Below are 13,010 nucleotides of genomic sequence, written 5' to 3' on the forward strand. Positions count from 1 at the left end.
TTCTGAGGTCCCTTCCAGCCCTTATGTCTATGAAATCTATGAGATAATACAGTAAAAAGAAAAGATAGGAAAAAATCTCTCTCCTGTTCTATTCTGTTTTGTTTGTTTCATAAGGTGCCAATGAAAGCTATGTATGACTGTAACATCATCGCTTCAGACAAACAGTTCACACTTTAAACAACTGGTATGAAAATATACATTCCTGTATTCATTACTTCTTCCTCGTCTATTCTGCTCTTCCCAAGTGATAATATACAGTCAACTCTTGAGTATAATTGCAATAACTTTATATATAAAAATCGGAGGTGTTGCTTGTCACTCACAGCACAGCTCTGGTAACACTGGTATGTATATACTTCAGGATAATTTTTGCATAATTAAAAGAGCATATTGATACAACTGATCACAGGTGTCTCAAAATACTACTTGTGATCACTGACAGTGAAATATCAGGAATTAGATATCACTTGTTATCTGAAGTCATCTTGAAGAAGTGGTATGTGTGTCTTCAGTTAGCTGCCTTTCTGGAAACTTGAGCAGCTAGTAGATAGCAATTCCAAAGACAGCTCAAAGACTTCAATACTTCATGAGTAGCTAGTACCTTCTTGTTATGCAGAACATACAGTTCACCCTGGTCACTCTTGTATTAAAGTAGAGTCTCCTGAAACCAGGACCAATAATGGCTTGATGTATTCTTTGTTGTTGCTCTTGCAATTTTACACATTAGTCTCATGATTTTGGAAGAAAGACAAGGATCCTTCAATAAGTCAACCAGTATTATCTGCACAAAATTGTGACATCTCTGAAATGTTATCAAAAATACTTCAGTTCAGTTTTGCTTCAAGAATAATCTTATACTTGAGCCCATGTTTTCCATACTTAGCACAACCTAATCATTGGTGCAAGGTCCAGATATTGTGATGCTTCTGTTCTGTGGAGTGGAAGCTGAGCAGCACCTTCATATTTGTGTATTTGGACACTCATTGCATCTATTTCATTTCATTTTTAATATGCCAAAGGTGATTTTTTTAATGAACGATACATGATGGCTATATGCAAACTGGTAGAATAAAGCTTGTAGTTTTGGAAGCTCTGTAGGGGACAGCTGTGATTTGTGGCACCAATAGAAACATGGGAGACAGTTTGAGAAAACAAGGTAAGGATATTAGCTGAATGGTTCTGCTATAATGATCAGAAATAAATCAGTGAAGTAGTTAAAATGTTAACAGACAATTGTCATATTTAATAACCATACAAAACTATTGTTTCAGATGGTTTGCAGACTCAAGAACACAGCACTATAAATTTACATGCAATGTATGTTGCCTTTGCAACCATAATATCAAAAGTACACTTCAAGAAACTCATCTAAAATGGAATACATGGTAGTTCTACAGTCAGATGTGGATGAATGCAATGCATGGGACTTTGTATATGACACAGATGAGGTAATATTCTGTATTTGGCCAAAGCACTAGGCTTATAGCCAAATTTGATGACGTACTGGCTTAAGTTTCATTCATCTGCCTCAGTTTTATCAATATTTTAGCAAATACAGGCATATAACTTAACTATCCTTATCACTATATCTTTGTAAGTGTAATCTTGCACTACGTTGACACTGCCAGTTTAACAGTTCCTTTCAGTGAAGCCAGGCATTCACAGAGTACTTGGTGCTGTTGTAGAGATCACATTCTGATATTCCCATTAGCAGTGTATTCTGTCCTAAGATGTCTTTCAGTTGAGTGAGAATTATGTTATTCCTGCCATTGACCCAAATGGAACTATTGATCAAGTAAGATAGTCAGTTGCAGTCGGGGTATTAGAATCTGCCTCTTGGATATCTAATTTTATAAATATTACTAACTGCTCACATACCACATGCACCTTCTCCCCTAAAATCAGCCCCTCCCCCCAAAAATTGGGTGGCATATCTTAAGTAGGGAAGCTGATTTTTTTTTAAATTGGAATACATGCATGGAGGAGTAGAAGCATGGAGAGACTGTGAAATAGAATGTTTGCTCGTTCTCTCTGGGAGAGCAAACAAGAAGGGGCAGAGTCCAGTCTTAACCCTTGCACAGATGCAACTGAATTGGCAGTTTGGAAAACAATTTATAAAACAATTCTGTGTTTTCTATATAAGAACAAAGGTTTTTCTAAGGTCCCAGATTTCTATATCTGTTACTAATGCAATCAGTTGTTTAGCCATTTTGGTTGATACTTTGACTACTACTAATAGGACTGAACTTACAGTACATAGCACCACATAATTGAATACCAACATTACACGTGGTGCTGTACAGTACAGAGAAGAAAATAGGATCTCTGCTACAAGGGGCTTCTTATCTCCCCATGATCTGACGTGTAAATATTGTACTATTCACATAATTAAAGGCAGTTACCATGTCTTCTCTTTTGGAGGGCCCCCAAGGAGGAAAAAAGAACTTTCCTTCGAGTATGAATAAATAACTGAGGTCTGGGGGTCTCTGGGTCCGGGTCCACATGCTAGTTCCAGCCACAGACTAACCCTAAGCATCTTCCCAATCCAGCATGCTGTGCTGTGTCAGGTAGCCAAGCCAACGATGGGCAGCATCAATTGCTGTGACTCCTCCACCTCCAGATAGCTGCTCAGGAAGCGGCCACAATTCCTGCTGCAACCATCCCTGCCACCAAATCTCTGGACCCCTAAGGATCTATGTTTCTTGCATATGATGCACACCTGAATTTCCCCCAGCTGATTTGGAGGGAAATGTGCATATTTTAAGTGAGAAAATACAGTAATTGAAAGAAAATGTAATTAATACATCCAAAATACAGCCAAAGCATGTTTTAAAAATGCCATTATAAAGAATTTTTTCATGCAATTAAGATGCATTTCGATCAAGAATTTAGAGGAATTTGTACACTGGGGAGCTGCTGAGAAGTCCAAAGTAAAATTCTGTCCCCATGTGGGATGGTTTGTTACCCCTGGTATTTTAAAACTGATCCCATATGTGGGTGCTGCTGAATTAGCCCTGCTAGAGATTATCCCCAGGGCTCATAAAATACTTCTGATGAGAAATAGCTTTGCTTCAAGTCCAGGCTAGATAATGCTAAAGAGACAAGCATTCTCCCAGTGTTCCCCAGAAGAGAACAGTCTGTTACCTCTCTGCTTCCAGGTTTCACCCCAGCTTCAGTATTACACAATGCGCACGCTGCGGTAAGTGTTTGTTGTGTTTGATTTACTTTTATATACAATGTATATCCAGCAAAGCTTGTTGACCCAGTGCTGCTGACTTCTTTGGTTATCAGACAGCTGCTCATCATGCTGACCACTTTTGGCCCATTGTTTCCATTATTCTCTCCACCATCTTTTTGTCTGTATTCATCTGTTGGGTCTTGTCTTACACTGATACTGTAAGCTGTTTGGGGCTGGGCCCATCTTTTATACAATATATACCACAGTAGGATTCTGGTCCTGAACTGAGGCTCTTAAGTGCTACCAAAATATGAATAATAAATAAAATAATATGAGGAAAGGATTTTGTTAAATGGAAATACAAATAGACCTTTTCTCTATACAGTGGAGTCACATCATACGTGCATTTAACTTACACAAATCCGTCATACACGTATGCCCCAGAGTGCCAATTGTTTGGATTCAGCCTGCAGCTGCCCCCCGCAGCACTGTGCATGGGGCCAAGCAGCTACATTAGGAGTAGCCCTGCTGGGAAGCTGTGCATGCCGGCTGGCAGGAGTTTGGTGCAGGCTGCCCTGGGTGGGAGTGAGCGGACTGTACCACTGGGCAAGCCCAAGGGTAATTTTGACTATACGCAATTTTTGCCTTACGCACTGACTTTAGAACCTAACCCCCGGGTAAGATGCAACTCCGCTGTACTGGCACATATCTCCTGGTACGTAGCATGTAAGTCTATAGTGGACAGTTTTTTATTGGAGTCCCAATTTACCATGTTGGCAGTATATTGCCCTTGTATATGTCTCGCATCATAAAGGTATGGAAAACTGGAATTATTTTTTCAATGGATCCAGTGTTGCAAACCAATCTCATTTAATTCTTCTAGGGTAAAAATGACATTTATCAATTTTGAAATTATATTTTGTAGCCTTTACTAGATTTGAAAGCTGCTTATTCCTTCCCTCAAAACATGCAGTTTTTCAAAAATTTGCCAAATGACACAAACCAACTTTCTTTGGCTCTTTGAGAATGGAAGCATGTAGGTATTTCCAACCATCACCATTATTTTAATGTTCTGAGATTTTTCCAGCTGTAATATTGGGGTGAATAAGTGAAAAAGTAGAGCCAAAAGGCATGAAGTAACTGTTGAAAGTATTTTTTCATGTTAGCTCTTCATGAAGTATTTAAAAGTTTCTTTTGTATGCCATGACCCTATATTATACAGGTTGAACTATCAACCTTCAAAGTCTTACATGCCTCAGTAGCTGCAGTTTAAGGTCAGGGAAGGTATGATCCAGTTGTTAACAGTGTAAGTAGTTATTGCAACACCTGGATAAGAGAATTGCAACTTATGTCCTAATTTCCAAGGTGGAAATGCCAGTGTCACTGATTGGCTACTTTCCTTTCTCCACCCTGACTGTGATTGGTGGATCCTCCCATCTTATCTGTCTCATCTTGCCCAGACTGTTGCACTTCACAGTTCAACTGCTGAGCACTGACCACAGAGGGACCAGAGGTTGCTTGCGGATAAGGACTTGGCCAACGAGGTGTGTTTCTGGGACTTTGGGGGGCAGATGCTCTTTGACCAGAAGTTCTTTATTCTCAAAGGCTATGAAGTATGTTTATGGATAATCAACAGGATTTAGGAATTTAAAAGGAAAGGAGAAAGGTGTGTTTGAAAAGATGAGTCTGAAGGAGGAGACTGCCTGCTGAACTTAAGGGCTATAGAACTGAGCCCTAAATTGCAAGGACAGTAGGGCTTCTTGGGCTGTGTTTCAAACTACTGGGAAATTATTATAATTTTGTTTTTGTTTTTTTGTTTTTCAAGTCTTTTTAACAACTTTTGTCTCTCTTCATAAGTTTGCCAGATATCTTAGAGAGTGAAGTCATCAAATTGTCTTGAAGTTCATGAAATCTCAGAAGTGTATGCTGACCTGAAGTTATACTAAATTAACTGTGAAAGGAGGTTTTCAGGGCAAGATAATATTGTGAAGGGAACCATGTGGAACCTTGGAATTATAGACTCATAGGATGCATGCAGATGAGTGTTCAATTGTGTTTCCCTAGGGACATATAGCAGCGACACATAGTTGTGCCACTGCTGCTTGTCCCCAGGGAATACCTGTGCACACATGCTCTAGCGCGCTGCAAGTTGCCCTGTGTGGGGTAGGGGGGGCTAGGGCCAGTACCTGGGCTGGCCCCAGCAGCCTTACCTGAGGTCCTGGGGGCCTCCCAGGGCTCCAGCAGCGGCGATTCAGGCATGCAGAGCTTTGCCAGCAGCCAGGGTGGGGCTCCAGCCAGCCAGGCTACAGTTTTGAGTGGTGCACACTGCTGCCACATGCACTACCCTGCTTTTTTCTGCCTTGGGTTTTTTTGACACCAGGGTATTCCAGGTTGAAAAAAACCCACCACATTGCAAATTAGCAGCATAGCAAATGCTTGCATGTGCCACACATGCAGTTTCCAGCACCACAGATGGGTCTGCGGCACTACAAACTGCGCGTGCGCACTCATTTAGATGTTCCCATAGAGGTGAAAGCACCCTCAGAGTCATCTACTGTAACTCCCTGCAAAGATGCAGGATTCACTATTCCTAAACCATTCCCAACTATTAAAGTACATGCAGGCAGACAGGAGCAAATGTGTTCATTGTTGGATAAGAGAAGGCTTCTGATTTCAGGTGTGTATGATATATAGACCACTATAATGTTGCAGAATTGACTGCATGGAGCAGTGAGGACCATTACTTTTTTAATTAAATTCTTTATTTCTTTAGAAAGTCTACCTGTATCCATGTGAAATATTTATTTTTAGGCTTATAGCAAATATGTTTTTATGAAGATAGCCATAGCTTTGAGATCCTGATTGTATCAGAATCTCTTTTGGGATTCCTATTGGGACCTTTCTGCTCCTACCTCTAGTCCAGCCTTGGAATTTAAAGAAATGCTAAGATACTCCACTGTTGTTATTCATTTTTAAAGTCAATTTTCTAAGGTGCCATGGCGCAGCTTCATCTCCTGTCCAGAATAAAGGGACTTCTTTCAGATGTTCCCATCATTGCTCTTCAAACTTTAACAAAGAGCTGATGCAAAAGGAGGACAGCGTCAATCATTTCTCCTGCTACCTTTGTACTTCCGTCTTCCTGGCAGAGGGCAAATGTGAGATTAAACCTAGATTTTCCTTCAGGGCAGACCAAGGTATATCTAACTAAAGAACAACTCCAGAAAAAAAATGTCAAGGTAGATTTTTTTCTAGTGCCAGGTAAGTTATTGCTATGGATGCTCTATAGATACAGAGTATCAAATTAGAAACAAACATTCCTCCCTGTGCCATGAGTCAGACAGAAGGATTTCAACAACGTATAGAAGAGTGCATATTAACTCACGGTTTATTACAGCTGTTGCAGTCATAACACCCACATACCATATTTAAATTTTAATTAGAGATAGACTAAGTCAAAACAGTCGCAAGAAAGTGGCTTATCACATCCACCAACCTGTTACCTGTGCGCAACACTTACAAGGATTCTATTTAAATAGCAATGCTCTGAGAGCTTTGGGAGGGACGGTATCTCTCTCTTCCTGATTGCTCACCACAGTTAATGAGTCTGACACCTCACAAATCCTCAGAAGCTTCTCCCTACTTGTGAATTATGATTCAGATCTTTCAACATGGAACTCACAACCACCTTGTTTTCTTAACCACTGACATGGTGGCTTGTTGATAAGGCGTTTAGTTTCAGTTCAAAGTCAGACCTATATAGCCTTGTCTCTTGCATCATTCTTTTGGTATCTTTTTCCTCATAGACAGTTAAAAGGTAGTTTTGCTCACTAGTGAAAAATAGATATAGAGGTAGGTGAAAAAGAAAAAGGCTACATAATAAGCTCTGTTAAAAGTCTTGAACAATTTCCTCTTGTGGTCTATATTATAGCCTTGCATGTCACCATGAGACAACCCAACGACAGACAGACATGAGAAATAGGAAGGGTTATTAAATAATTTTTGGAATTTCACAGTGAATCCATACTATCACTGGGACATTGTTAAATATTTATAATGATTGATGGGTTTTGCAAATTATGTAGTGGTGAAGTTTTATATAAAGCTGATTTGATTATGAGCAATCGAATCTGGTTTTAAATGCATGAGAACTTCTGGAATGTTCTTTTTTGTCTTTGCAACAATATATCATGAATGCTAACACTAAGGGTGAATTATAGGAATATATTTTTCTTCCTTGACTTTGTCTCACTTAAGTTCTCTTTTAGTTCTAATTCCCTCATTATTTTTCATAAGCTAGCTTACTAATAAAACAACTCAAACTAAGAGTTCACCAGAAAATTTAATGAAAGATTTCTCAGCAGTCCCTTGGAAGCAGCAGCATTGGGAAATACCACATGGGTCCTGGTTCTAGTAACAAGCTCAAGCAATGTTCTGAGGCCCAGGGGTTTATCGATTGGACCCATCTTGATTAAAGACAGAGCTGAACCAAACCTCTGGATCCAGTTATGTGGAGGTTTGGGTCAAGTCCATTTCCAAACTAATGAAGCTATCAAAATAACCAGAGAGAACTGAGCATTCAACTAATGCCTCAATGCTTAGAAGGAAATATTAGCATACTTTACTGCAGTGTTGCATCAATTATAGGTATTTTATTGTTACAGTTTTTCTGCAGAAAATACAAAATCAAGTTTTGTAGACTTGTCTTGGTTTTTGCTCTGTGGGAGAAGAGCTACATGTCAACTATGATAGCCACTGACAGAGAAGTTACTATAACCTATATGTTCCTTTCTCCACAGATGGGGCAATATTACCCTTTTGTGCTTCTATTCTGTGGGGTATTTGTACCAAATATCCTTGGCTTTCCACATGTGAACACTTCAATAGATTGTGATTCTATGTTACCACACTATGAAGGTGAAGCACAAAAATCACCACCACCATACCTCATTACTACCTCTTTTGATAGCTATGACCCAGGAAATGAAATTGAAGGTAAACAACATGACTAATTTAAAAACTTTGTCTCCTTCTTGCAACATATTTCAGCTTCAGCAGAATTCCAGCTGACTTTCGCCTATAACATATTCTGAAGCAGATCCCTTTCCTTCTATTCCTACTTGCCTATATCTTGTTTCCTGGGATGATGTTGTTTTTCTCAATTTCCAGCCCCACCCCCCCGAACAAATATGACTGTGTCTCATTCCTCCTATATCTGTGTCAAAGCCGGCCCACATGACTATTTGTTATTTGGTTTCATTTCATTTGTTGAATATTAGCTGTGTGTCCAGCACTGAACAGAAAAAAGGGTCCTAACCTCAAGCTGTTTAAATGCTACCATCTCTCAGGGCAGTAAATTTTTCCTACAAAACTCAGCATATTAGAACTCAAATGGGTCTTTATGATGCGTTTTGACTTTAGCACAGAATTTCAGTCCAGGAGGAAGAAAAGCTACAGTGACCTGCCTGTGAAATACTCTATTTTTTCCTTTAATGAAATCTGAAACGAACCTGTAGTCTCCTGAGTCCATCAGAAAAACACCAATGATTGCAAGACTCTCAAGACTCAATAATTCACAGCACTTAAGTCTTTTTACATACCTCCTTTCCCTAGTCTTAGTCTTGGCCCAGCCCCTATAGTGGGGGCTTAGAATTGGGTCCCCAGAAAGGGACTCACCCCTTATACCTGGTATAATTGAAGCAGAACAGGGGTGAGACTTATGCCCTTTAAAGCTACAAGGAACTCAAAATTAAAAATAATAGTAGTACCACTGGTCTGTGGGACCTTCTGCTTCTAAAGAAATCTTCCTCCTGAAGGCTTCTAAAATAATCCTATGACCTTTAGTTGCCCTAACCCCCAGTTCATGTTACCCCATTAAGGCCATCAGTTTGTGTGGAGGGAAGTTAAAATCTGTCCATTTTCCACTGTGCAACCCAAGCAACTTAAATGGAGCATTCTGCACAGAATAGCTTCTGTCCAGCTATGCACCTGGTATATTTCTTGATTCCCAAGGAACTAGCTGGGAGTTGAGACGAGAGCACTTTCATGAGAAACAGTATATGGGTGACAACATAGAAACAGAGGAATATATGGCCTTTTGTACCTGGAATCCATGGTGTTTTAATAAGGTTTGCTAATAGCTGCTCGAAGGTGGCAGAAGTGTATGGACACTGAAAAGTGATGGTTAATTTTAAAGCAGTTCTTAGCAACAAAATGACAAGCAGATTGTGAATGTTTGGAAGAATGTTTACAGCAAAATATGCAATGAACCTTTGCTGTTAGTAAAATCCCCTTCCTTTCTTGTTCCTTTGGCCACACCCTACCTGAATTCTTCCACTGGCTCTTTCATTTCCACTGCCCCAAGCTTTGTGGGCTCGTCTTCAAGGCCTTAAAGAATTCTGTTCCTTGCTCCTCCTCTCTTCTTCTGTCCACCAACAGCATACCATTTATTACTTCTCCTGTAACTACTTTGCCATTCTCCTATACCATTCCTTTGCCTTCCTGAGCTGGCCTCAAAAGCCACTGTTGTTTCCTGACTCAGAAGTTCAAATTCCTCCTGAAATCTGTCTTCTACCAGGCAGACCTAACAGAAAGAAGAAGCAGAAAAGTTTTCTTATCAGTACAACTTGTAAGACTGCAAACACTTGGAGCAGATCAGATGAATAGGATGTTTCCAATTGTACAGTCACTTTGCAGAGCAGAATTCTATTTTAAGGTTGTCTATAATCATAATCTATAATCTGCTTTTTAATTACTTCACAAATATGTGTAGTAATATGTCATATAAGTGCATATGCCTATGTTGCTTTGTTTCGTTTCTTCCTTGTCCTTCTCCCTGTAGCTAAGAAAAACTGTAATAAAAATGTGACATTTAAAAATAGTATAAAAGTGCATCAGGCATTACTGTACATGCAGATGGATGGTATGAGGTTTGCAAAATGTGTTAAATATTTTGTTTGCTTCCACAGAGTTTGAAACTTATGTTTCTCCAAACATCTTTTCTCCCCAGTGACATTACATGGAAATGATAAGTCCGGTTTTCAAGGATTTCTTCTACAGGCTCGGGAAGTTGATGGAGATGCTCCTGTTGGCACTTTTAAAATTACAGATCCGAACACACAAGGCCTTAGTTGTAATAATGTTTCGGTATGTGCTCGTTCTTTCAGAGGAGTGATTTTAGCTTGGTTAACCTTTACATTTTTTACTGATACCAGTAAAAAAGCAAGCATTTTTCTATGCTGAAGTGATAAAGTAACAATATCTATCAAAAGAAATGTACTCTTTTCCTTAACCAATACACGTGTCTTCTGAATGAGTCAAATCCAGAGTTTTGAACTTTGTCACGTAGTATCACATAACACATGCAAATGCAAGGATGTTGTAGCCAAATTCCTTTGCTTATAGAAACAAATATATACAATCAAAATATTTTCAATTTTTATGTGAATTTTTTGTATTACAGAATTCAGCTGTAAGTCATATAAACTCAGATGTGAAGAACAAAGTTACAACAATTTGGGTTGCCCCTTCCAAAGCTAAGGATGTTCGATTTAGGTATGTCTGATTTTTCTTTTTTATTTTGTAGTCATAGGACTTTTTAACACAGTTCCATTGACCTTTAAGACTTATATGACTAATACAAGCTGTCACGCATGCACATGCTCGCTGTCACATTTATATGAGATATAGCTATATCTCTCATATATGTATGTATATCATATTGATACAATCATAATCTATTGCAGGCTATGAAAGAAAAAAAGTCCGGTGGCAGCACATTACCTACCCAGATAGATACATAATAATAAATAATGTTGCTACTGTATTTTTTCTTTCATATATTGCTATAGATTACCACTGTATCTATATCTATTGATCTATGTATGAGAGAGTATACACATTGTACACGAGAGACAGAGAATAAAATAGGCATATAAGACTGAAAAGTCAATGGAACTGTAGCAGGACACTAGGGTGCCTGCTACTGAGTAGTAGTAAATGGGTAGCTGCCAGTCAACAGGGCAGCAGCTGGGAGTTGCTAGGGCAACTAATTGGGTCAGCTGACTGCCAGGGGGCAGGGCCTGGCCTTCATAAACAGAGAGGGCTAAGGCCAGAGGCAGTCCCCCTCTGGCAGCACAAGGAGAAGGAGTTCTGTGGGAGTAAACAGAGCCGAATATAATAGAGAGGTTTGATGGCTGGAGAGCGGCTGTGTATAAGGCTGGGTGGAGGAAACCCTGAGAAGGATACACAGAGATAGCCAGGTTGGCTTGAAGTTGTGTTATAACCCAGGAAGGGGGAGATTGTGTTGGAGTTGTGTTATAACCCAGGAAAGGGAGATTTTGGTTTCGGGTTATTGTGTTTAATACCAGAGGACCGGGCAAGGCTGTAGGGGTGGAGGAGGCCTCAAGGGGAGCCCCCCCAGTAAGGTAGGGGGTGCTCCGAGCGCCAGGTAGGGCGCTGTAGTGGGCGCGAGAAGCGCGAGGGTGCAAGAAGCACTATAGGCCCAGTGGCGTGGGTGCGAAAAGCACAGCGCGAGAAGCACAACGGTGCGAAAAGCACTATAGGCCCAGTGGGCATGGGCGCGAGAAGCGCGAGTAGGCCCCAGTGGGGCATAGGACCCAGGCCAGGTCTGGGGGGGCCAGGTAAGGCTGAGGCCGCCTGAGCCCTAATTGGGAAGAGCCCCAGTGGGGCATAGGCCTGAGAAGGCGGGTATGGGGGCCAGGTAAGGCTAAGGCTGCCTGAGCCCCAACTGGGAGAAGCCCGAGTCGGGCATATGACCCTAGAAGGGGTCTGGGGCCAGGTAAGGCCAAGGCCGCCAGAGCCCCGATTACAAGGAGCGTGAGAAGGCCGGGACGAGGCCCGAGCGCAGGCGAGGCGCAGGAAGCGCAAGCAAGGCCTGAGTCGGGCGTAGAACCCTAGAAGGGGTCTGGGGCCGGGTAAAGCTGAGGCCGCCTGAGCCCCGAGCGCAGGAAGCGCGAGACTAGGCCTGAGCGCGGGCAAGGTGCGGGAAGCGCAAGCAAGGCCCGAGTTGGGCGTAGAACCCTGCAAGGGGTCTGGGGCCAAGTAAGGCTGAGGCCGCCTGAGCCCTGAGCATGCGAAACGTGAGGAGCGTGGGAAGTGCGAGTACAGACCCGAGTCGGGCTGGAAGCGCGAGTACAGGCCCGAGTGCAGGTGACCACAAGACGTACGAGGGGTAGGCCCCAGTGGGGTGCTGCCTGGAAGGGGGAAGCCCCGAAAGGGGGCAAGCCCAGTTAGAGGCCCCAGTGTGGACAAGCACAGGAAGCGTGAGCATAGAAGGTCCCAGTGTGGGCAAGCGCGGGAAGCGCGAACATAGAAGGCCCCAGAGTGAGCAAGCGCGGGCAAGGAGCGCAAGGCATAGGCCCTGGCGGGGGCAAGAGCGTGGGGAGAAGCCCCAGGAGAGGGCGCATATCAAGTAGGCCCGGGAGAAGGCCAGCACAGGGAGTAGAGCAGACTCCTGGTATAGTAAGACCGGCCCCGTGCCAAGGAGGGCAGGAAGGCAGCCTCCCATTGATAATAAAAGATTTAAAGACGTGGTGGGCGAGACAGAGGGTGCATTCAGGACCTAGACTTGGCACGGTAGGCAAGGGCGCTAGGGGAGGTCACGGCAGCCCTGAGGGCGTCCTGCCGCAGGAACCATACTGAAATGTCCCATGAATATACCATCGTATCAATATGATTGTCACGGAGCGGAGTCCTAGAAGCGGCCATGATCTCTCCAGACGCCCCCTACCGTGCCAAGTCTGAGATAAAGCACCCTTGTTCTCGCCCGCCACGTCTTTGATGTTAGGTATTTTATAAGGGAGGCTGCCTTTTT

At 42.1% G+C, this 13,010-nt stretch overlaps 1 protein-coding gene across 1 annotated transcript in view; it reads left to right on the plus strand.

Moving 5' to 3' along the window:
* Positions 1-2,814: 2,814 nt before the first annotated feature.
* The window catches only part of LOC109286874 (uncharacterized transmembrane protein DDB_G0289901-like), an 88,032-nt gene continuing 77,836 nt past the window's right edge, over positions 2,815-13,010 (plus strand). Inside the window, exons 1-5 of the mRNA XM_019501676.1 lie at positions 2,815-3,199; positions 4,639-4,722; positions 7,975-8,170; positions 10,185-10,321; positions 10,638-10,729. Of these exons, the coding sequence (XP_019357221.1) occupies positions 7,975-8,170; positions 10,185-10,321; positions 10,638-10,729 (425 nt within the window). The 5' untranslated portion in view covers positions 2,815-3,199; positions 4,639-4,722. The remainder of the gene's footprint in view (positions 3,200-4,638; positions 4,723-7,974; positions 8,171-10,184; positions 10,322-10,637; positions 10,730-13,010) is intronic.

This window comes from Gavialis gangeticus, unplaced genomic scaffold (genome assembly GCF_001723915.1).
Source record: "Gavialis gangeticus isolate Ggan-Ray unplaced genomic scaffold, GavGan_comp1, whole genome shotgun sequence".
In the NCBI taxonomy this organism is placed as follows: domain Eukaryota; kingdom Metazoa; phylum Chordata; order Crocodylia; family Gavialidae; genus Gavialis; species Gavialis gangeticus.